Source organism: Oncorhynchus keta, unplaced genomic scaffold (assembly GCF_023373465.1).
Source record: "Oncorhynchus keta strain PuntledgeMale-10-30-2019 unplaced genomic scaffold, Oket_V2 Un_scaffold_5839_pilon_pilon, whole genome shotgun sequence".
Taxonomy (NCBI): Eukaryota; Metazoa; Chordata; class Actinopteri; order Salmoniformes; family Salmonidae; genus Oncorhynchus; species Oncorhynchus keta.
Genome location: NW_026290968.1, coordinates 67,314 through 93,597, shown reverse-complemented (window position 1 = coordinate 93,597; position 26,284 = coordinate 67,314). Strand labels below are relative to the sequence as shown.

At 44.0% G+C, this 26,284-nt stretch overlaps 1 protein-coding gene across 1 annotated transcript; it reads left to right on the top strand.

Annotated features, from left to right (window-relative positions):
* Window positions 1–1,915: 1,915 nt before the first annotated feature.
* On the top strand, window positions 1,916–25,971 carry LOC127929229 (mucin-5AC-like). Its single transcript, XM_052517150.1, has 3 exons — window positions 1,916–2,157; window positions 21,330–22,667; window positions 25,868–25,971. Exons 2-3 carry the CDS (start codon window positions 21,434–21,436, stop codon window positions 25,969–25,971), a joined length of 1,338 nt encoding a protein of 445 aa, XP_052373110.1. The 5' UTR covers window positions 1,916–2,157; window positions 21,330–21,433.
* The last annotated feature ends 313 nt before the right edge of the window (window positions 25,972–26,284 follow it).

Sequence of the window (26,284 nt, the reverse complement as noted above, 5' to 3'; positions counted from 1 at the left end):
ACTGGCAGCAGAGAACTGGAAGGAAAGGAGGCCAAAGGAGGTGTTGGCTTTGGGGATGACCAGTGAGATATACCTGCTGGAGCGCGTGCTACGGGTGGGTGTTGTTATCGTGACCAGAGAGCAGAGATAAGGCAGAGCTTTACCTAGCATAACCTTATAGATGACCTGGAGCCAGTGGGTCTGGCCACGAATATGTAGCGAGGGCCAGCCGACTAGAGCATACAGGTCACAGTTATACCTAGACACGAGAGCTCATACCTCAATAGACAGCTCCATTAAAGATGTCCGCGCCCTCACAGACATCCAGTGGTGGGTGGGCTGGCGGCCATATTGGATGTACCATTTGGAATGCTCAATTCATTTGATGTTCATCAGTAGTGCGTTCAACAAGGCACAGGTCTGTGGAACGTTAGCTTACGTTAACATTCTGGATTGTTCAATCAAACTGTTCAACAGTAGCGACGAGAACTAGCTAATAAAAGCTGAAACAGTTGATGTTGGACATTTACCTGTAATGTTTTGTATTGGCACAGCAGATTAGCCTGAACCAGTGAACACAATTCATGTGTCGTACTATTCAACTTCAAGGGGTATTATTCAACAGTAAAAATCAGCATAGCCATTTTTTAGGAGACCTCTAAGCTGCTACCATAACTGGAATGGAATGGACAAAGGTCAAATGGTAAGAATAGAAAGGTGGCTCAAGGTCAAATCCGTTATTGAGACCATAATATGTCCAACGGGTCCGAACCAGGAAGGAATTCAGCATGGAGGAGACCTGGCTGTTCAGGAAATTATGTTTCCTTGGGCTGGGAACCTCTGATTGTTTCTATATTTAGTCAATTCCTGAGGATCTACAGACGGGACAGGAACAATCATCTGGGGAATGTTGGACTTCACAATGACATTTCTGATTGGACATCTTAGATCTCAGACTGGCATCAAAGATAAGGCGGCCAGAGTTTGAGAAATGGACCTTTCTGAATCATGTCAAAGGTGAACTTCACAGACCTGGAAGCATGACATAATGTGAGGGTTTAGCGTGGTGTGTGTGTGTGTGTGTGTGTGTGTGTGTGTGTGTGTGTGTGTGTGTGTGTGTGTGTGTGTGTGTGTGTGTGTGTGTGTGTGTGTGTGTGTGTGTGTGTGTGTGTGTGTGTGTGTGTGTGTGTGTGTGTGTGTGTGTGTGTGTGTGTGTGTGTGTTTGCAACTGGATAGCAGACCAAAAGTCCCTGCAAGGATAGTAAAACAAATAAAAAATTCTCCCTCGTGGGGACATTTCCCATGTCTCCATGAGGACAAAGGCTATTTTAAGCTTAGGGTTTAAGTTTAAGTTTAAGTTAAGTTTACAATTAAGGTTAGGAGTTAGGTTTAGGGTTTGGGTTACAGGTTAAGGTTATGGTAAGGGTTAGTGAAAATAGGATTTTGAATGTAAATTCATTTTAGGTCCCCACGAGGATAGAAGAACCCAACGTGTGTGTGTGTGTGTGTGTGTGTGTGTGTGTCTGTGTGTGTGTTTGTGCGTGCATGCTTCTACACCTGCATTGCTTGCTGTTTGGGGTTTTAGGCTGGGTTTCTGTACAGCACTTTGAGATATCAGCTGATGTACGAAGGGCTATATAAATACAATTTGATTTGATTTGATTTGATTTATGTTCAATAGAGTACACTGTCAAAGTGTGTGTGCATGTACATTAGCTTGCTAATACATTTGTGTCTGTTGTGTACTTGTAAGTGTGTGGGATTGAGTGTACTAGACATTCTTGCCCGTCTAACTATCTAGTGGCCAGTGTCCACACTGTAGAGAGACTCTCCTAATGAACAATTTGCTCAGTGAGGTGTGGCCACAGGCATTGTCACAGAGCTTCACACTGGACTACTTATGCAGGGGGTTAGGGGCAGAAAGAGAGACGGGAGGGAGAAGAGAGGCTGACAGAGAGGAGAGTGAGCAAGAAGAGAGAGAATTAGAGAGAGGGAGCCAACAAGAGTACGAGAGGGAGAGTGAGAATATAAGAGAGAGAGAGAATAGGAGGGAGGGAGAGAGTGAGTGCCTGGAACACAATTTCACACACATTCACACACACAGGGAGACGGTTCTCTGCTGCAGCTCCCTGCTGGATTTAGTGGATTCACAACCTCTTCCCTTTCACTTGTGGTTGGGTGAGTGGCTCTTTTTATTCTGAACACTTTCAATGGTGTGTGTGTGTGTGTGCTTGTGTGTGTAGTTTATGATCCTCATGTATAGAGAAAAAAGGTAAAGAGCTGTTAGAGAATGACACACAGACCGTCACAGAGACGACACACTCTTCCTCTACAGCCTTTATAGGTAGACTCACTCTTACAGAAAAACACCATTTCTACAAGCTCACATTTGAGGGTGTGGATTCAGCTGCTCAATATCTCCAGATGACACGACACACATTCTTCTATTACAGCCTTTATAGGTAGACACACACACACACCTGTGTAGACAAGCAATCCCAGGCATACATAAACACACACACACGGAGGCAGCAGCTGAGGCTCTTTGACTAGCATCAGGAGGAGCGGAAGGAAGGAATCATTCTGGGCTAATTCTGCAGCACAGCCATGGTCAGCAGTGTGTGTGTGTGTGTGTGTGCCTGTGTTAATGTATGCCTGGGATTGCTTGTCTACATAGGTGTGTGTGTGTACATTCTGAGGGATTTATGAAAGTGTGTATGTATACTGTAGAAATTCATGGCGTTCATGTCATCATGTGAGCCAGTGGATACTATAGGCGTGTGTATTGGAGTCTATACAAACATCCTCCACCTCTATAGTGTGTGTGTGTGTGTGTGTGTGTGTGTGTGTGTGTGTGTGTGTGTGTGTGTGTGTGTGTGTGTGTGTGTGTGTGTGTGTGTGTGTGTGTGTGTGTGTGTGTGTGTGTGTGCGTGTGTGTGTGTGTGTGTGTACATTCTGAGGGATTTATGAAAGTGTGTATGTATACTGTAGAAATTCATGGCGTTTATGTCATCATGTGAGCCAGTGGATACTATAGGCGTGTGTATTGGAGTCTATACAAACATCCTCCACCTCTATAGTGTGTGTGTGTGTGTGTGTGTGTGTGTGTGTGTGTGTGTGTGTGTGTGTGTGTGTGTGTGTGTGTGTGTGTACATTCTGAGGGATTTATGAAAGTGTGTATGTATACTGTAGAAATTCATGGCGTTCATGTCATCATGTGAGCCAGTGGATACTATAGGCGTGTGTATTGGAGTCTATACAAACATCCTCCGCCTCTATAGTGTGTGTGTGTGTGTGTGTGTGTGTGTGTGTGTGTGTGTGTGTGTGTGTGTGTGTGTGTGTGTGTGTGTGTGTGTGTGTGTGTGTGTGTGTGCGTGCGTGCGTGCGTGCGTGCGTGCGTGCGTGCGTGCGTGCGTGCGTGTGTGTGTGCGTGTAGGGTGTTTGAACTGAAGCAGATGTGACAGGGGTTGCCGTGGCAAGCATTTGTGTGTTTGCATGTGTGTTTTTGTGCGACTGTAGCTGTGTGCATATGTCCCCTGTGTGGGTTAGTGTGAAGCACATATGTACCATTAGGATCAGCGGGAGCAGCACTCTGGTAAAAGCAGCATAGCAGACAACTATAAGACCCTCGCATCACAGGATTAGCAAGACGTCTTTTGCTACGGTCGTCACCATGGCAAAGCTAGTCAGGGGAACGCTGGTGTCTGAGTGGTTGACGCTTGTCATAGGCAGGTTCGTCACATTCATTGACTCAAAGGCTAAAACTAACGTTGGTGTGATGTTCTAATAACTAGGTATTCACAGGCAGGTAGGCTATAGTTCACTCTGTCAGTAGTAAGGGCAGTGGGGAAATGGGATACCAGAGATAGGCTGGATGAACATAGGATCTATGATTAAGCAGGTTGAAAGGTTGAAAACGTCATGGGGGAACGGTATTCAGATTAGGTGAATACCTGAGATGTAATATAACTCTTTGGGGAGTATAAACAGGTTCTGTTCTTACTTAGATACTAATGTTAATCGAGCAAATTTCAGTCATGATCCGAGATGAAGCTAGTTACATTTGATAGACAACAGATGGCAAGATGTTTAGTTGTTCATTTTAGTGCGACACCTGATCCGATGCCACTGGATGTAATAGGAAATGGTGTTGGCTCCTCTAGCTGCCATGACTCTGACTCCTCTGGACCTGGTCAGTGGTGATTCAGACCTGTTGGATCCTAGCCTGGTGGTTGGCTGCTGTTCTGACCAGTAGGTAAACCAGGACACAGGAGTGGTCACGGTCAATAACCACTGGGGACTATTGACCGTGACTGCCCGGCAATGTCAAATCCATTCTCTGACACACTGCATCTGCAGGCTGGGGTCAACTCCATCTCAACACAATTCAACTGACCCTGTAGAAATATGAGAGTTTACCATTATTTTCAATTAAGATTTTATCCGACTCATGGTTTGGATTTGAAGTTGAAATGAAATGACCTCAATTTGGACTATGACGCATTCAAGCTTCAATGACATACAACCCCAGGTGTTTCCCTAAAAGGACAACCAAACATTGGCTAGCTTGGTTTCAGAAAGATAAGCAGTGATGTGGATAATTAGATGGTTGTAGATCCTCACTCTGAGTCAACAACATCCGGGCTGCCAGACTTTAGTATGGACCCCCTTGTTTTACGTCAACAACATCCGACCTGTCAGACTTTAGTATGGACCCCCTTGTTTTACGTCAACAACATCCGACCTGTCAGACTTTAGTATGGACCCCCTTGTTTTACGTCAACAACATCCGACCTGCCAGACTTTAGTATGGACCCCCTTGTTTTACGTCAACAACATCCGACCTGCCAGACTTTAGTATGGACCCCCTTGTTTTACGTCAACAACATCCGGGCTGCCAGACTTTAGTATGGACCCCCTTGTTTTACGTCAACAACATCCGACCTGCCAGACTTTAGTATGGACCCCCTTGTTTTACATCAACAACATCCGACCTGCCAGACTTTAGTATGGACCCCCTTGTTTTACGTCAACAACATCCGACCTGCCAGACTTTAGTATGGACCCCCTTGTTTTACGTCAACAACATCCGACCTGTCAGACTTTAGTATGGACCCCCTTGTTTTACGTCAACAACATCCGACCTGCCAGACTTTAGTATGGACCCCCTTGTTTTACGTCAACAACATCCGGGCTGCCAGACTTTAGTATGGACCCCCATGTTTTACGTCAACAACATCCGGGCTGCCAGACTTTAGTATGGACCCCCTTGTTTTACGTCAACAACATCCGGGCTGCCAGACTTTAGTATGGACCCCCTTGTTTTACGTCAACAACATCCGACCTGCCAGACTTTAGTATGGACCCCCTTGTTTTACGTCAACAACATCCGGGCTGCCAGACTTTAGTATGGACCCCCATGTTTTACGTCAACAACATCCGGGCTGCCAGACTTTAGTATGGACCCCCTTGTTTTACGTCAACAACATCCGGGCTGCCAGACTTTAGTATGGACCCCATGTTTTACATCAACAACATCCGACCTGTCAGACTTTAGTATGGACCCCCTTGTTTTACGTCAACAACATCCGACCTGCCAGACTTTAGTATGGACCCCCTTGTTTTACGTCAACAACATCCGGGCTGCCAGACTTTAGTATGGACCCCTTGTTTTACGTCAACAACATCCGGGCTGCCAGACTTTAGTATGGACCCCCTTGTTTTACGTCAACAACATCCGGGCTGCCAGACTTTAGTATGGACCCCCTTGTTTTACGTCAACAACATCCGACCTGCCAGACTTTAGTATGGACCCCCTTGTTTTACGTCAACAACATCCGGCCTGCCAGACTTTAGTATGGACCCCCATGTTTTACGTCAACAACATCCGACCTGCCAGACTTTAGTATGGACCCCCATGTTTTACGTCAACAACATCCGGGCTGCCAGACTTTAGTATGGACCCCCTTGTTTTACGTCAACAACATCCGACCTGCCAGACTTTAGTATGGACCCCTTGTTTTACGTCAACAACATCCGGGCTGCCAGACTTTAGTATGGACCCCCATGTTTTACATCAACAACATCCGACCTGCCAGACTTTAGTATGGACCCCCTTGTTTTACGTCAACAACATCCGGGCTGCCAGACTTTAGTATGGACCCCCTTGTTTTACGTCAACAACATCCGGGCTGCCAGACTTTAGTATGGACCCCCATGTTTTACGTCAACAACATCCGACCTGCCAGACTTTAGTATGGACCCCCTTGTTTTACGTCAACAACATCCGGGCTGCCAGACTTTAGTATGGACCCCCTTGTTTTACGTCAACAACATCCGGGCTGCCAGACTTTAGTATGGACCCCCTTGTTTTACATCAACAACATCCGGGCTGCCAGACTTTAGTATGGACCCCCATGTTTTACGTCAACAACATCCGACCTGCCAGACTTTAGTATGGACCCCCTTGTTTTACATCAACAACATCCGGGCTGCCAGACTTTAGTATGGACCCCCTTGTTTTACGTCAACAACATCCGGGCTGCCAGACTTTAGTATGGACCCCCTTGTTTTACGTCAACAACATCCGACCTGCCAGACTTTAGTATGGACCCCCTTGTTTTACGTCAACAACATCCGGGCTGCCAGACTTTAGTATGGACCCCCTTGTTTTACGTCAACAACATCCGACCTGCCAGACTTTAGTATGGACCCCCTTGTTTTACGTCAACAACATCCGGGCTGCCAGACTTTAGTATGGACCCCCTTGTTTTACGTCAACAACATCCGGGCTGCCAGACTTTAGTATGGACCCCCTTGTTTTACGTCAACAACATCCGACCTGCCAGACTTTAGTATGGACCCCCTTGTTTTACGTCAACAACATCCGGGCTGCCAGACTTTAGTATGGACCCCCTTGTTTTACGTCAACAACATCCGGGCTGCCAGACTTTAGTATGGACCCCCTTGTTTTACGTCAACAACATCCGAGACCTGCCAGACTTTAGTATGGACCCCTTGTTTTACGTCAACAACATCCGGGCTGCCAGACTTTAGTATGGACCCCCATGTTTTACGTCAACAACATCCGACCTGCCAGACTTTAGTATGGACCCCCTGTTTTACGTCAGAACATCCGGGCTGCCAGACTTTAGTATGGACCCCCATGTTTTACATCAACAACATCCGACCTGCCAGACTTTAGTATGGACCCCCTTGTTTTACATCAACAACATCCGACCTGCCAGACTTTAGTATGGACCCCCTTGTTTTACGTCAACAACATCCGACCTGCCAGACTTTAGTATGGACCCCCTTGTTTTACGTCAACAACATCCGGGCTGCCAGACTTTAGTATGGACCCCCTTGTTTTACGTCAACAACATCCGACCTGCCAGACTTTAGTATGGACCCCCTTGTTTTACGTCAACAACATCCGACCTGCCAGACTTTAGTATGGACCCCCATGTTTTACGTCAACAACATCCGACCTGCCAGACTTTAGTATGGACCCCCTTGTTTTACGTCAACAACATCCGACCTGCCAGACTTTAGTATGGACCCCCATGTTTTACGTCAACAACATCCGGGCTGCCAGACTTTAGTATGGACCCCCTTGTTTTACGTCAACAACATCCGGGCTGCCAGACTTTAGTATGGACCCCCATGTTTTACATCAACAACATCCGGGCTGCCAGACTTTAGTATGGACCCCCTTGTTTTACGTCAACAACATCCGACCTGCCAGACTTTAGTATGGACCCCCTTGTTTTACGTCAACAACATCCGACCTGCCAGACTTTAGTATGGACCCCCTTGTTTTACGTCAACAACATCCGACCTGTCAGACTTTAGTATGGACCCCCTTGTTTTACGTCAACAACATCCGACCTGCCAGACTTTAGTATGGACCCCCTTGTTTTACGTCAACAACATCCGACCTGCCAGACTTTAGTATGGACCCCCTTGTTTTACGTCAACAACATCCGACCTGCCAGACTTTAGTATGGACCCCCATGTTTTACGTCAACAACATCCGGGCTGCCAGACTTTAGTATGGACCCCCTTGTTTTACGTCAACAACATCCGACCTGCCAGACTTTAGTATGGACCCCCTTGTTTTACGTCAACAACATCCGGCCTGCCAGACTTTAGTATGGACCCCCTTGTTTTACGTCAACAACATCCGACCTGCCAGACTTTAGTATGGACCCCCTTGTTTTACGTCAACAACATCCGACCTGTCAGACTTTAGTATGGACCCCCTTGTTTTACGTCAACAACATCCGACCTGCCAGACTTTAGTATGGACCCCCTTGTTTTACGTCAACAACATCCGACCTGCCAGACTTTAGTATGGACCCCCTTGTTTTACGTCAACAACATCCGACCTGCCAGACTTTAGTATGGACCCCCTTGTTTTACGTCAACAACATCCGACCTGTCAGACTTTAGTATGGACCCCCTTGTTTTACGTCAACAACATCCGACCTGCCAGACTTTAGTATGGACCCCCTTGTTTTACGTCAACAACATCCGGGCTGCCAGACTTTAGTATGGACCCCCTTGTTTTACGTCAACAACATCCGACCTGCCAGACTTTAGTATGGACCCCCATGTTTTACGTCAACAACATCCGGGCTGCCAGACTTTAGTATGGACCCCCATGTTTTACGTCTAGATCATTATCTGAGTAACATTGTAAAACATGGTCCTGAAGAAGCCATTTCATACTTGGATACACTCATTGATTTAACTGATCAGGTCAAATGTGAAAGGTTTTGTTTGGAAATAGTCTAGCTTTTAGAATAATATATTTGATCATTAGGAAATACTTCAACAATAAATCAAGTGTACTAGTATGCACATATTAGACAGATACTGTACTGTGAAAAAAAAAAAATCTTAATATTCAGTCAAATGTAGGATTAAATGATGGATAATAATGTCTCATTATTTCTCAACAATCGCCAGGAATGAAACCAGGAGTATTACCCATAGTGAAGCTTCCCCAGACACAGATCAAGCCTAGTCTGGGATCAAAAAGGATTCGCAATGGAGATTCTCCATGGAAAGCACTTTTTAGTCCAAGACCAGTCTTAATCTGTGTCTGGCAAACTGGCCCATAAAGTATACTTTCAGATTATAATGTTTCTACCTTCAAATGAAGTGTCGCCCACCTACATGACTGAATAAATCTGTACTCGCTGAAGATGACGTGGCCAGTTTGATTCAGTCTGTTTTATTGACATTCCTGTCCAGACCCAAGGCCAGTGAAGTGAGCTAGATATGATGAAGAGACTGGGGTGTCAGGGCTTTGTTAATATAGCCCTCCTCACTCTCCAACTCGCTCGCTCATGCTGAATTATTTCTCAAGGCACTGTACAAACACACACACACTTTAGCAAATCTGAGACGTGCACGAAAATCAGTCCATTGCCAAGGAGTGTGAAACATCAATCCCTGTGCCTTCATGAGACTATGGTCAACCTGTTAAACATAAGTGGTATCGCCCAGAGTCAAGTCGAATCCTCTCAAATCCAGAAGAAATCCATTTAAATCTCTCAGGGAGGACAAGAGTCCACACCTCTAATTCACTGCACACCCTTCAGCCTTCTTCCCTCCCTCTTTCTCTCTCTCCAGCCCTCTCTCCCTTTATCCTCTGTGCTCTCTCTCCCTCTCTCTCTCTCTCCAGCCCTCTCTCCCTTTATCCTCTGTGCTCTCTCTCCCTCTCTCTCTCTCTCCAGCCCTCTCTCCCTTTATCCTCTGTGCTCTCTCTCTCTCAGCCCTCTCTCCCTTTATCCTCTGTGCTCTCTCTCCCTCTCTCTCTCTCTCCAGCCCTCTCTCCCTTTATCCTCTGTGCTCTCTCTCCCTCTCTCTCTCTCTCTCCAGCTCTCTCTCCCTTCATCCTCTGTGCTATCTTGCTAGCTCTACCTTTCCATAGCCTTTGGTCTCCCTCTCTCTCTCCCTCTCTCATAAACCTAACCAACATTCTTAATTTAAAATCACTTCATTAGTGTAAAATGTTAAAAGGCTGTTGAAGGACCGGTCTCCAATCAGATATCCATCTCTATCCTCTCAGTACCACAGCGGTCACACAGCAGACCTTTAAAGCTGTTGTCCTGGAGATTAATGTAAATGACAGAAAGGATAATGACAGAATAATGCTGATAATCCTCATGGGGAAATAGTGTGTTTGAAGATGTGATGCGATTGGCATGGTAATGGGTGGTGGTTAAGAGAGTGGGTGAGGGTACACACACACACACACACACACACACACACACACACACACACACACACACACACACACACACACACACACACACACACACACACACACACACACACACACACACACACACACAACACACAAACAAGGAGAGATTTAGCAATAAACTGAGTGAAGCATTAGAGAGAATAGAAAGGGGTTAGTGGACTGTCATGAAGTCAGAATGCAACATGTCTGTCTGTCTCTCTCTCTATATATATCTCCTCTCCTTCCACTATCTATATTTCACCCTCTCTCTCGCTCTCCATCTATATCCCCGTCGTGACGTGACTTCCAACCCTCTCTCTCCTTATCTCTCTCTCCATCTATATCCCCATGTCGTGACGTGACTTCCAATCCTCTCTCTCCATCTATATCCCCATGTCGTGACGTGACTTCCAACCCTCTCTCTCCATCTATATCCCCCTGTCGTGACATGACTTCCAACCCTCTCTCTCCTTCTCTCTCTCTCCATCTATATCCCCGTCGTGACGTGACTTCCAACCCTCTCTCTCCATCTATTTCCCCCTGTCGTGACGTGACTTCCAACCCTCTCTCTCCATCTATATCCCCATGTCGTGACGTGACTTCCAACCCTCTCTCTCCATCTATTTCCCCCTGTCGTGACGTGACTTCCAACCCTCTCTCTCCATCTATTTCCCCCTGTCGTGACGTGACTTCCAACCCTCTCTCTCCATCTATATCCCCATGTCGTGACGTGACTTCTAATCCTCTCTCTCCATCTATTTCCCCCTGTCGTGACGTGACTTCCAACCATCTCTCTCCATCTATATCCCCATGTCGTGACGTGACTTCCAACCCTCTCTCTCCATCTATATCCCCATGTCGTGACGTGACTTCCAACCCTCTCTCTCCTCCTCTCTCTCTCCATCTATATCCCCCTGTCGTGACGTGACTTCCAACCCTCTCTCTCCATCTATATCCCCATGTCGTGACGTGACTTCCAACCCTCTCTCTCCATCTATATCCCCATGTCATGACGTGGCTTCCAACCCTCTCTCTCCTCCTCTCTCTCTCCATCTATATCCCCTGTCGTGACGTGACTTCCAACCCTCTCTCTCCATCTATATCCCCATGTCGTGACGTGACTTCCAACCCTCTCTCTCCATCTATATCCCCCTGTCGTAACGTGACTTCCAACCCTCTCTCTCCATCTATATCCCCCTGTCGTGACGTGACTTCCAACCCTTTCTCTACTCCTCTGTCTCTCTCTCTCTGCTCCATTGAGCACAGTGCAGTGGGACAGGAACAGTCTTTGTCAGGTGCAGTGGAACAAAACACCAGTGAAGAAAGAGAAGGCTTGTAAATGTTCCCACAGACACGTTTATCTTCTCTTATTACTCTCTCTCATTCTCTCTTTCCACTTGTTCTGCTGCATGTTTATCTTATTACTCTCTCTCATTCTCTCTTTCCACTTGTTCTGCTGCATGTTTATCTTATTACTCTCTCTCATTCTCTCTTTCCACCTGTTCTGCTGCATGTTTATCTTATTACTCTCTCTCATTCTCTCTTTCCACTTGTTCTGCTGCATGTTTATCTTATTACTCTCTCTCATTCTCTCTTTCCACTTGTTCTGCTGCATGTTTATCTTATTACTCTCTCTCATTCTCTCTTTCCACCTGTTCTGCTGCATGTTTATCTTATTACTCTCTCTCATTCTCTCTTTCCACTTGTTCTGCTGCATGTTTATCTTATTACTCTCTCTCATTCTCTCTTTCCACTTGTTCTGCTGCATGTTTATCTTATTACTCTCTCTCATTCTCTCTTTCACTTGTTCTGCTGCATGTTTATCTTATTACTCTCTCTCATTCTCTCTTTCACTTGTTCTGCTGCATGTTTATCTTATTACTCTCTCTCATTCTCTCTTTCCACTTGTTCTGCTGCATGTTTATCTTATTACTCTCTCTCATTCTCTCTTTCACTTGTTCTGCTGCATGTTTATCTTATTACTCTCTCTCATTCTCTCTTTCCACCTGTTCTGCTGCATGTTTATCTTATTACTCTCTCTCATTCTCTCTTTCCACTTGTTCCGCTGCATGTTTATCTTATTACTCTCTCTCATTCTCTCTTTCCACCTGTTCTGCTGCATGTTTATCTTATTACTCTCTCTCATTCTCTCTTTCCACTTGTTCCGCTGCATGTTTATCTTATTACTCTCTCTCATTCTCTCTTTCCACCTGTTCTGCTGCATGTTTATCTTATTACTCTCTCTCATTCTCTCTTTCCACTTGTTCCGCTGCATGTTTATCTTATTACTCTCTCTCATTCTCTCTTTCCACCTGTTCTGCTGCATGTTTATCTTATTACTCTCTCTCATTCTCTCTTTCCACTTGTTCCGCTGCATGTTTATCTTATTACTCTCTCTCATTCTCTCTTTCCACCTGTTCTGCTGCATGTTTATCTTATTACTCTCTCTCATTCTCTCTTTCCACTTGTTCTGCTGCATGTTTATCTTATTACTCTCTCTCATTCTCTCTTTCACTTGTTCTGCTGCATGTTTATCTTATTACTCTCTCTCATTCTCTCTTTCCACCTGTTCTGCTGCATGTTTATCTTATTACTCTCTCTCATTCTCTCTTTCCACCTGTTCTGCTGCATGTTTATCTTATTACTCTCTCTCATTCTCTCTTTCCACTTGTTCTGCTGCATGTTTATCTTATTACTCTCTCTCATTCTCTCTTTCACTTGTTCTGCTGCATGTTTATCTTATTACTCTCTCTCATTCTCTCTTTCCACTTGTTCTGCTGCATGTTTATCTTATTACTCTCTCTCATTCTCTCTTTCCACTTGTTCTGCTGCATGTTTATCTTATTACTCTCTCTCATTCTCTCTTTCCACCTGTTCTGCTGCATGTTTATCTTATTACTCTCTCTCATTCTCTCTTTCCACTTGTTCTGCTGCATGTTTATCTTATTACTCTCTCTCATTCTCTCTTTCCACTTGTTCTGCTGCATGTTTATCTTATTACTCTCTCTCATTCTCTCTTTCCACTTGTTCTGCTGCATGTTTATCTTATTACTCTCTCTCATTCTCTCTTTCCACTTGTTCTGCTGCATGTTTATCTTATTACTCTCTCTCATTCTCTCTTTCCACTTGTTCTGCTGCATGTTTATCTTATTACTCTCTCTCATTCTCTCTTTCCACTTGTTCTGCTGCATGTTTATCTTATTACTCTCTCTCATTCTCTCTTTCCACTTGTTCTGCTGCATGTTTATCTTATTACTCTCTCTCATTCTCTCTTTCCACTTGTTCTGCTGCATGTTTATCTTATTACTCTCTCTCATTCTCTCTTTCCACTTGTTCTGCTGCATGTTTATCTTATTACTCTCTCTCATTCTCTCTTTCCACCTGTTCTGCTGCATGTTTATCTTATTACTCTCTCTCATTCTCTCTTTCCACTTGTTCTGCTGCATGTTTATCTTATTACTCTCTCTCATTCTCTCTTTCCACTTGTTCTGCTGCATGTTTATCTTATTACTCTCTCTCATTCTCTCTTTCCACTTGTTCTGCTGCATGTTTATCTTATTACTCTCTCTCATTCTCTCTTTCCACCTGTTCTGCTGCATGTTTATCTTATTACTCTCTCTCATTCTCTCTTTCCACTTGTTCTGCTGCATGTTTATCTTATTACTCTCTCTCATTCTCTCTTTCCACTTGTTCTGCTGCATGTTTATCTTATTACTCTCTCTCATTCTCTCTTTCCACTTGTTCTGCTGCATGTTTATCTTATTACTCTCTCTCATTCTCTCTTTCCACCTGTTCTGCTGCATGTTTATCTTATTACTCTCTCTCATTCTCTCTTTCCACTTGTTCTGCTGCATGTTTATCTTATTACTCTCTCTCATTCTCTCTTTCCACTTGTTCTGCTGCATGTTTATCTTATTACTCTCTCTCATTCTCTCTTTCCACTTGTTCTGCTGCATGTTTATCTTATTACTCTCTCTCATTCTCTCTTTCACTTGTTCTGCTGCATGTTTATCTTATTACTCTCTCTCATTCTCTCTTTCCACTTGTTCTGCTGCATGTTTATCTTATTACTCTCTCTCATTCTCTCTTTCACTTGTTCTGCTGCATGTTTATCTTATTACTCTCTCTCATTCTCTCTTTCCACTTGTTCTGCTGCATGTTTATCTTATTACTCTCTCTCATTCTCTCTTTCACTTGTTCTGCTGCATGTTTATCTTATTACTCTCTCTCATTCTCTCTTTCCACCTGTTCTGCTGCATGTTTATCTTATTACTCTCTCTCATTCTCTCTTTCCACTTGTTCTGCTGCATGTTTATCTTATTACTCTCTCTCATTCTCTCTTTCCACCTGTTCTGCTGCATGTTTATCTTATTACTCTCTCTCATTCTCTCTTTCCACTTGTTCTGCTGCATGTTTATCTTATTACTCTCTCTCATTCTCTCTTTCCACCTGTTCTGCTGCATGTTTATCTTATTACTCTCTCTCATTCTCTCTTTCCACTTGTTCTGCTGCATGTTTATCTTATTACTCTCTCTCATTCTCTCTTTCCACCTGTTCTGCTGCATGTTTATCTTATTACTCTCTCTCATTCTCTCTTTCCACTTGTTCCGCTGCATGTTTATCTTATTACTCTCTCTCATTCTCTCTTTCCACCTGTTCTGCTGCATGTTTATCTTATTACTCTCTCTCATTCTCTCTTTCCACTTGTTCTGCTGCATGTTTATCTTATTACTCTCTCTCATTCTCTCTTTCCACTTGTTCTGCTGCATGTTTATCTTATTACTCTCTCTCATTCTCTCTTTCCACCTGTTCTGCTGCATGTTTATCTTATTACTCTCTCTCATTCTCTCTTTCCACCTGTTCTGCTGCATGTTTATCTTATTACTCTCTCTCATTCTCTCTTTCCACTTGTTCTGCTGCATGTTTATCTTATTACTCTCTCTCATTCTCTCTTTCACTTGTTCTGCTGCATGTTTATCTTATTACTCTCTCTCATTCTCTCTTTCCACTTGTTCTGCTGCATGCTTATCTTATTACTCTCTCTCATTCTCTCTTTCCACTTGTTCTGCTGCATGTTTATCTTATTACTCTCTCTCATTCTCTCTTTCCACCTGTTCTGCTGCATGTTTATCTTATTACTCTCTCTCATTCTCTCTTTCCACTTGTTCTGCTGCATGTTTATCTTATTACTCTCTCTCGTTCTCTCTTTCCACTTGTTCTGCTGCATGTTTATCTTATTACTCTCTCTCATTCTCTCTTTCCACTTGTTCTGCTGCATGTTTATCTTATTACTCTCTCTCATTCTCTCTTTCCACTTGTTCTGCTGCATGTTTATCTTATTACTCTCTCTCATTCTCTCTTTCCACCTGTTCTGCTGCATGTTTATCTTATTACTCTCTCTCATTCTCTCTTTCCACTTGTTCTGCTGCATGTTTATCTTATTACTCTCTCTCGTTCTCTCTTTCCACTTGTTCTGCTGCATGTTTATCTTATTACTCTCTCTCATTCTCTCTTTCCACTTGTTCTGCTGCATGTTTATCTTATTACTCTCTCTCATTCTCTCTTTCCACCTGTTCTGCTGCATGTTTATCTTATTACTCTCTCTCGTTCTCTCTTTCCACTTGTTCTGCTGCATGTTTATCTTATTACTCTCTCTCATTCTCTCTTTCCACCTGTTCTGCTGCATGTTTATCTTATTACTCTCTCTCATTCTCTCTTTCCACTTGTTCTGCTGCATGTTTATCTTATTACTCTCTCTCATTCTCTCTTTCCACTTGTTCTGCTGCATGTTTATCTTATTACTCTCTCTCATTCTCTCTTTCCACTTGTTCTGCTGCATGTTTATCTTATTACTCTCTCTCGTTCTCTCTTTCCACTTGTTCTGCTGCATGTTTATCTTATTACTCTCTCTCATTCTCTCTTTCCACTTGTTCTGCTGCATGTTTATCTTATTACTCTCTCTCGTTCTCTCTTTCCACTTGTTCTGCTGCATGTTTATCTTATTACTCTCTCTCATTCTCTCTTTCCACCTGTTCTGCTGCATGTTTATCTTATAACTCTCTCTCATTCTCTCTTTCCACTTGTTCTGCTGCATGTTTATCTTATTACTCTCTCTCATTCTCTCTTTCCACTTGTTCTGCTGCATGTTTATCTTATTACTCTCTCTCATTCTCTCTTTCCACTTGTTCTGCTGCATGTTTATCTTATTACTCTCTCTCATTCCCTCTTTCCTCTTGTTCTGCATGTCAGGAAAGACAGAGGGATCCCTAACAGACAGACATATTTCATTTTTACAAGTGACCACAAGCGCACTAAACCTGAGTTGATTGCTCACAGAGGACTAAACGGAGGCAAACAAAAATTCAAATCTTGATTTCCTGTGTTTTAAGCGTTATGCAGTTGACAGTTGTGAGACATACACAATTTCACATGGCAGGATGGTAGACATGTAGATAACATCATAGAATAATCTAATGATTATGTGTGAGAATAACTGAGAACTCCAACCCCCTGTTATCTGAAAATGGGCTGTCTATCTTTCTATATAAGCTTATTAGGGATGGCCATGTGGGTGAAGGTGGTGGGGGGGTATATTTTACTCTGCTCTCTATGAAAGGCATAGACACTAATTAGTCAGGTAATCTTCTGACTGAAACAGGAAGCTGGCATGCCTGTGTAATTGATAGTGAGGGGAGTGGAATTTGAGAATGTTAGCCAAATTAAATGATGCATAATCCCCCTTGTGTAAATAATTGATCAATATGTGTCAAATTGAACAAAAACCCAATCAGGGCAGAGGCATAGTTTTTTCTCTCAGGCTTAATAGCTAATTGGAATTGTTTAGCGTGAAACTAAAAAGGCAACATGTTTCTTCTGAAGAACAGAATGTCACAACAAATATCTCAATTTTCTACAAAGACGGCATTAAGTACCGTTTATTTGCCTTTCTGTAACACACCAAGAATTAACCAACTCTGGCGAAAGGTTTTAACGTCTTGGGAGCTTTGGTGTGTGTGTGTGTGTGTGTGTGTGTGTGTGTGTGTGTGTGTGTGTGTGTGTGTGTGTGTGTGTGTGTGTGTGTGTGTGTGTGTGTGTGTGTGTGTGTGTGTGTGTGTGTGTGTGTGTGTGTGTGTGTGTGTGTGTGTGTGTGTGTGTGTGTGTGTGCGCATGTGTGTGCATGTGTGTGTGTGCATGACTAAGTATGTGGGTGGACGTGGGTGGGTCTCTAAGTACAACCATTCCTCAATGGAAATGTATTTCAAGCATGTACACTCAGAGTCCTATAGAAGGCAGTAATGTGTGGGCAGTTGTATGTTTCTGAGTGTGCCCCTCAGCTCCACTACTCATTCTTCGGAATCCAGCCAACTACCCCCAGGAAGGCTCAGAGAGGTAGTGAGGCCCTCTAAGGTCAACACTACATGGGGCACAGAGACAGGGTCAAGTCCCTGAATGTCCTGCAGAAAGATCACGCCTAGGATAGTGCTATTAAAAGGTGATTGATATGTTTGTGTTATGAGCTACTCTTCAAAGAGAGAGATGTAGCATGGGACAGAGTAACAGAGAGAGAGAGATGTAGCATAGGACAGAATAGCAGAGAGAGAGAGAGAGATGTAGCATGGGACAGAGTAACAGAAAGAGAGAGAGATAGATGTAGCATAGGACAGAGTAACAGAGAGAGATGTAGCATGGGACAGAGTAACAGAGAGAGATGTAGCATGGGACAGAGTAACAGAGAGAGAGATGTAGCATGGGACAGAGTAACAGAGAGAGATGTAGCATGGGACAGAGTAACAGAGAGAGAGAGAGATGTAGCATAGGACAGATTAACAGAGAGATGTAGCATAGGACAGAGTAGCAGAGAGAGAGATGTAGCATAGGACAGAGTAACAGAGAGAGAGATGTAGCATGGGACAGAGTAACAGAGAGAGAGAGATGTAGCATAGGACAGAGTAACAGAGAGAGAGAGAGATGTAGCATAGGACAGAGTAACAGAGAGAGAGATGTAGCATAGGACAGAGTAACAGAGAGAGAGAGATGTAGCATAGGACAGAGTAACAGAGAGAGAGAGAGATGTAGCATAGGACAGAGTAACAGAGATAGAGAGAGATGTAGCATAGGACAGAGTAACAGAGAGAGAGATGTAGCATAGGACAGAGTAACACAGAGAGAGAGAGAGATGTAGCATAGGACAGAGTAACAGAGAGATAGAGAGATGTAGCATAGGACAGAGTAACAGAGAGAGAGAGATGTAGCATAGGACAGAGTAACAGAGAGATGTAGCATAGGACAGAGTAACAGAGAGAGAGATGTAGCATGGGACAGAGTAACAGAGAGAGAGATGTAGCATAGGACAGAGTAACAGAGAGAGAGAGATGTAGCATAGGACAGAGTAACAGAGAGAGAGAGATGTAGCATAGGACAGAGTAACAGAGAGAGAGAGAGATGTAGCATAGGACAGAGTAACAGAGAGAGAGATGTAGCATAGGACAGAGTAACAGAGAGAGAGAGATGTAGCATAGGACAGAGTAACATAGAGATAGAGAGATGTAGCATAGGACAGAATAGCAGAGAGATAGAGAGATGTAGCATAGGACAGAATAGCAGAGAGATAGAGAGATGTAGCATAGGACAGAGTAACATAGAGATAGAGAGATGTAGCATAGGACAGAGTAACAGAGAGAGAGAGAGATGTAGCATAGGACAGAGTAACAGAGAGAGAGAGAGATGTAGCATAGGACAGAGTAACAGAGATAGAGAGAGATGTAGCATAGGACAGAGTAACAGAGAGATAGAGAGATGTAGCATAGGACAGAGTAACAGAGAGAGATGTAGCATAGGACAGAGTAACAGAGAGAGATGTAGCATAGGACAGAGTAACAGAGAGATAGAGAGATGTAGCATAGGACAGAGTAACAGAGAGAGAGATGTAGCATAGGACAGAGTAACAGAGAGAGAGAGATGTAGCATAGGACAGAGTAACAGAGAGAGAGATGTAGCATAGGACAGAGTAACAGAGAGAGAGAGAGAGATGTAGCATAGGACAGAGTAACAGAGAGATAGAGAGATGTAGCATAGGACAGAGTAACAGAGATAGAGAGTTGTAGCATAGGACAGAGTAACAGAGAGAGAGAGATGTAGCATAGGACAGAGTAACAGAGAGAGAGAGAGATGTAGCATAGGACAGAGTAGCAGAGATAGAGAGAGATGTAGCATAGGACAGAGTAACAGAGATAGAGAGATGTAGCATAGGACAGAGTAACAGAGAGAGAGAGATGTAGCATAGGACAGAGTAACAGAGAGAGAGAGAGATGTAGCATAGGACAGAGTAGCAGAGATAGAGAGAGATGTAGCATAGGACAGAGTAACAGAGAGAGAGATGTAGCATAGGACAGAGTAGCAGAGAGAGATGTAGCATAGGACAGAGTAACAGAGAGAGAGATGTAGCATAGGACAGAGTAACAGAGAGAGAGAGAGATGTAGCATAGGACAGAGTAGCAGAGAGAGATGTAGCATAGGACAGAGTAGCAGAGAGAGAGATGTAGCATAGGACAGAGTAACAGAGAGAGAGAGAGATGTAGCATAGGACAGAGTAGCAGAGAGAGAGATGTAGCATAGGACAGAGTAACAGAGAGAGAGAGATGTAGCATAGGACAGAGTAACAGAGAGAGAGAGATGTAGCATAGGACAGAGTAACAGAGAGAGAGATGTAGCATAGGACAGAGTAACAGAGAGAGAGAGATGTAGCATAGGACAGAGTAGCAGAGAGAGAGATGTAGCATAGGACAGAGTAACAGAGAGAGAGAGAGATGTAGCATAGGACAGAGTAGCAGAGAGAGATGTAGCATAGGACAGAGTAACAGAGAGAGAGAGAGAGATGTAGCATAGGACAGAGTAACAGAGAGAGAGAGAGATGTAGCATAGGACAGAGTAGCAGAGATAGAGAGTTGTAGCATAGGACAGAGTAACAGAGAGAGAGATGTAGCATAGGACAGAGTAACAGAGAGAGAGATGTGTAGCATAGGACAGAGTAACAGAGAGAGAGAGAGATGTAGCATAGGACAGAGTAGCAGAGATAGAGGTATGGGGAAATAAATGGAGAGGTGTAAAGGAGTGAAGGAGATAGAGGGGGAGGTACTGAAAAGGGGGTGAGATGAAAAGCAGAGGAATATATTTGCAGGGAAAGAAGGAAAGAGCTTGATGAAGAGCAGGAGAGAGTAAATGGCTGATCGTCTTGAATACTGATGTTATTCTCTCACTACAGGAAAACACACTCACTTAAGCAGAGGGTTTCTCCCCGTTTTAAAGAACAAATCAAACAGGGAATGAAAGAGAGTTGGAGGGAGGTGGGTTCAAACACAACTAAAGCACACAGGTTGTTCTCAATGGGAAATTCCATCGGTGCTCCAATCTCTTCACTGAGGCAACTGGACAGAGACTTTAAACCACCCGTTCCTCCCCTCCAAGAAAATAGTTCCCCTTCCATTTCTATACAGAGGACGGACCTCCCCCAAAAAAACCCACCCCACCCCACACACACACAAACACACACACACACACACACATTATGTAAAAGTTAGCGCTAACTAAAGTGCTGAGAAAATACATGACATCTGGAAAGTCTCTTTTGTGATTGGTCAGAAGTATATTTCATGTTTGGTTGTCCCAAGACACTTACCAAGTATACATATGAATGACACATAACTTCCTAACACAAATACTGACCTCAGAATCTGACACCACTAAGTATATGTGTCCAATAACATCGTTGTTCTTGTGGTGATTTGTGGTGGACAACATTTTCCCGGCCTGCTAACTTCAGCAGTCCATTTTAATGGCTGCCCTGCTGTATTATGGGTCGTATAACATCATCAACATGTGGTATTATATTCTCTGGAAAAACAGATAAAAAAAACAGGTCAAGCACGAAATGAAACAGAGCAGAAACGTCCCGTTTAAATAACCTCTCCAGTAAAAACAAGCCAGCAGACACATTTCAGCTCAACAACACATATTCATGTATCAAGTTAAACTAACTGTACTGTGACAAAGTGAAAGTATGTCACTCAATGTCCTGTGTGCATCTGTGTTTTAGGTCACTTCACAGGAGAGCGAGCCAACGTGCCCTAGGGGGCCCGGGGAATGGAGGACAGTATGTGACCGGTGCCTAACTCGCCGCTCCGCTTCACTGTCGGCAACATGCATCACCTTCACCGGATGATGGCTTTGTGCTTATGGTGCTCTCTCCTCGCCATTCTTCTCCACACGACGGTGTTTGCGGATGAAGAGGCGGATCTTACGAAGCCGACAGGGCCGCCTGCCAGTAAGGGATGGTCCAGTTGGCTAGGCTCGTACATGCCAAAGCAGCCCAGCTTGTCCAGGATCCCATCACTCCCGGCGGCGCCGTCGTTTCCGTTTTCTTCGCTCAACCCGTTTGGAGGGAAGTCACAGACTAAGAGTGCAGGGCCCCAAAGAACCACACCAACAGAGGGACCAACAGAGGAACTGTCAAAGGGACTGATAGAGAGACCGACAGAGGGACCAACAGAGGGACCAACAGAGGAACTGTCAAAGGGACTGATAGAGAGACCGACAGAGGGACCAACAGAGGGACCAACAGAGGGACCAACAGAGAGACAAACGGAGGGACGAACGGAGCCTGAGAATTCACCGGGACATTCAGGGTCTGTGGAGGAGAGTATTAATAAAAGCCCTCAGTCCTCCACCATCACCTCTTGGACTGAAGGTCACCCGAGCTCCACTGAGATAAGAACCGTAACAAACCCACAGACAGTCACTCCTAACAAGAACACACAACCAAACATCCAAGATATCTTAGATTCTATAACCGCTGTCTTAGATTCCATATCCTCTATTTATATGTCACAGGGGGTTGATATATCCTCCGATAGTCTCACCAGCACGAACATACTGCCACAGACAATAACACACGCATACCTGTCAACAGAAACGTCCCAAATGCCAAAGCACAGTTGGAGTGTCACCAAAAAATCTTTCCCCAAGGAAACGACGATCCAAGATGAACTAGTTCCCCAGGGTGACCCTCTCACAGCCTCTGTCCCACACCTAACGTCCCCAGAAACCACAGTCCCCACAACCCTGGTCACAACTCCACCAAGGATCACCGTCAACCTAACACAGGTAGAGACCACACTGACCAGACAACCCTTTGACTCTGGCACCCCACCCACGTCTCCACAAACCAGGGTCACCACAAGACGTCTGGCCTCGACCGTAAGCACCGACATTGGAACTAAAGAGGCCCTGGTCACCGAAACTCATTCCAGTCAGAGTTCACCAGACCTGGGTGTTTCCGAGGCCAAAGCAGGGCCTGTGGAGGAACGACTGGGAGCAAACACCACCACCAGGACAGACGATAGAACACTAAGGGTTAACTCACCAACACCCGGAGGTAAGTCTCCAACACATCAACAGACATATTGATTTAGTATTAGTGATGGGCAGGCTAAATGACAATCAATGGATGTGATCAATCATTCAAACCAAATGGGGGTCTTCAGTCTGTTGAAGAAAAAGGCTGAAGAAAGTGAATGATGGATGGCATCTCTGAAATGACAGCCATGAGTCACCACAAACCTCTCTCGAGCTAATATAGCCCAAGTCCCAGTTCACATACTTACATCTCTATTGCATCTTTATTATTCTCCTTCCTTGAGATAATCACTTGGTGAACGAACAGTAGTGGAAACCACACTGTCCCCTATCATGTCCCTATCATGTCCCTATCATGTCCCTATCATACATGATCACTCCAAGGAAGGAAGATCGGAAGGAAGGAAAGACACAATTCCACCGCTTTAGAACAGACCCTAAAAATGATGCAGTGGTTGTTTTATTTTTTATAAACAGATGATATTGGAACGCTCCACTGTGCCTGAAGGGGTGGGGGAGGAGAGAGAGGTACTGTAGTGTGTGTGGGGGGGGGTAGTTAGTATCACTTTCACATGACATTGAGGGAGTACCCGTAGCCCGGCGCCAACCCCCACCGCCACTGTAGCGACGCTGGCTCTGTCTGGAGTCTGTATTCATAATAAACCTCAGGAAGCCCCTCCCCCCCGTATAGGCGCATCAATCATAGGAGGGTCAAAGGTCAGGTGATACAATCATGAGACGATTATGGCCAACCAGAAGGCAGTGTCACAGGAGAATGGTACAGGGGACTACTATTGCATATATCTATGCACTGGAATGTATGCAATTATCATCATTATGACACATTTCTGTCACTTTCAGCACACCATTACTAAAAGTCAACTACGTATGATAGAGAGCATAAGCATATCGTTGGTGCATAAACCCCGTAACGCCTTTTAATGTTGCCACTTGACATGCCGTCAGTCGGTCCCTACAGGATTCCCCGATCGCAAATGTTTTGGAAAAATCAACAGTTCCCAGGGACATGTGACCAAATCAATGCACTATTTTTGCATAAAACAGTCGAATCACCGCAATATTATCGCATAACACTGACTCATCGCCGCAGTACAAAAAGAAGCACGCAATTTCAACCAATCACCACCGTACATTTACTGCATAATATGGTTCAATCAACCGACACGTCAACAAACATTTTCCCTCCTCAGCTCTGTGTCACAATAAATGAGACAGAATGTGAAGAATGTTGCTGCAGCTAAATCAAGCACCTTAGCCTGCAAATATCAGCAACAATCCTGAGGGACTGATTATCTTTGATGAATATACGGATGAGCGATAGTGAGAAGAATAGTTTATTTGGTTGTGTTTACTGCAACACAGCACACTGTGTTGTGTCTGGGCATGAGCACAACTTTGGAGGAGAATCCCATTGGCAGCATTCGTTTCGTTCGTTATGTCTAGGGATAGCTGTGGTAGTGCGCAGTGTTTTAGGATATTTTTGGTCATGTGTAATATTTGGATCTGGTAAGTATTTGTGTTCTAATTTTGAATCAGTACACCAATGCATTGTTTTTCTATATCTAGATGTCCCCTTTGTGAAATATAGTGTGTCGTATTATGACTGTGTTGTGTTGTATTATGACTGTGTTGTGTTGTATTATGACTGTGTTCTGTTGTATTATGACTGTGTTGTGTTGTATTATGACTGTGTTGTGTTGTATTATGACTGTGTTGTGTTGTATTATGACTGTGTTGTGTTGTATTATGACTGTGTTGTGTTGTATTATGACTGTGTTGTGTTGTATTATGACTGTGTTATGTTGTATTATGACTGTGTTATGTTGTATTATGCCTGTGTTATGTTGTATTATATATATATATATATGACTGTGTTGTGTTGTATTATGACTGTGTTATGTTGTATTATGACTGTGTTATGTTGTATTATGACTGTGTTGTGTTGTATTATGACTGTGTTGTGTTGTATTATGACTGTGTTGTGTTGTATTATGACTGTGTTGTGTTGTATTATGACTGTGTTGTGTTGTATTATGACTGTGTTGTGTTGTATTATGACTGTGTTGTGTTGTATTATGACTGTGTTATGTTGTATTATGACTGTGTTATGTTGTATTATGACTGTGTTATGTTGTATTATGACTGTGTTGTGTTGTATTATGACTGTGTTATGTTGTATTATGACTGTGTTGTGTTGTATTATGACTGTGTTATGTTGTATTATGACTGTGTTGTGTTGTATTATGACTGTGTTGTGTTGTATTATGACTGTGTTATGTTGTATTATGACTGTGTTGTGTTGTATTATGACTGTGTTGTGTTGTATTATGACTGTGTTGTGTCGTATTATGACTGTGTTATGTTGTATTATGACTGTGTTGTGTTGTATTATGACTGTGTTGTGTTGTATTATGACTGTGTTGTGTCGTATTATGACTGTGTTATGTTGTATTATGACTGTGTTGTATTGTATTATGACTGTGTTATGTTGTATTATGACTGTGTTGTGTTGTATTATGACTGTGTTGTGTTGTATTATGACTGTGTTGTGTTGTATTATGACTGTGTTATGTTGTATTATGACTGTGTCGTGTTGTATTATGACTGTGTTGTGCTCTGGCCCGGTTTCTGCACGGTGTGACAGACAGTGTGCAGATAAAGTCAACCGGTTGGATGGAATGTACAAAAAGGTTCTTCGGCTGTCCCCATAAGAGAAACCATTTTTGGTTTCAGGTAGAACCCTCAGTGGAAAGGGTTCTAAATAGAATGGATCCAAAAAGGGTTCCTCAAAGGGTTATCCTATTGGGACATCCGAAGAAGGTTTTAAATAGCACCTTTTTTGTTCTAAGAGTGGAGGAGGGAATACTCTGTATCAGTATTCCAACAGCAAACCCCAATCCTATGGGACCATCCGCTCCATTCTCCTCCACATCCCCTGTTCATGGATGCTGAACATGCGCCTCCTCATTTAGGCTCCCCCTCTCCCTCCCTCCCTCCCTCCCTCCCTCCCTCCCTCCCTCCAGCCATCCATCCACCCTCCTTCCCTCCTCCTGTAGGGGTGGTTATGGAGGGCTAAAATGTCTCTGTAAGGATGATGCTGGTGATTATCAAAGCAGGGATGAAAACTGGGGAGGGAGAGAACTCTGCTATTTCCTTCTGTTCCAGTGCAGATACAATCTATGCATTTGTCTTGTGCAGAATCCTGCAGCGACAAAACAAGTGAACCTCCTACGTCGCCAAACACCCCCAGCGGAGACTCAAATGTGAAAAGAGTGCAGGACACTCGGTACTATAATACATGATCCCCTCTCCCTCGGGTATGAAGGAGAATGTCCACCCGTCAAAGCCTTCTGTTTCAGAGAGGTGTAAGTAAGGCACAGCATTTCAATGTTGAAGACGTGCAAAACATAACCAAAACCAATGAGCTTCCATTGATTCAGAATACGCTTGTATTGACGGGCATGTGTGTGTGTGTGTGTGTGTGTGTGTGTGTGTGTGTGTGTGTGTGTGTGTGTGTGTGTGTGTGTGTGTGTGTGTGTGTGTGTGTGTGTGTGTGTGTGTGTGTGTGTGTGTGTGTGTGTGTGTGTGTGTGTGTGTGTGTGTGTGTGTGTGTGT

Excerpts from the sequence above, each read along its gene's own strand:
- LOC127929229 (XM_052517150.1), top strand. The coding sequence starts at position 21,434 with ATGCATCACCTTCACCGGATGATGGCTTTGTGCTTATGGTGCTCTCTC. Across the intron at positions 22,668-25,867 it reads TAACTCACCAACACCCGGAG|AATCCTGCAGCGACAAAACA; the intron begins GTAAGTCTCCAA and ends TGTCTTGTGCAG.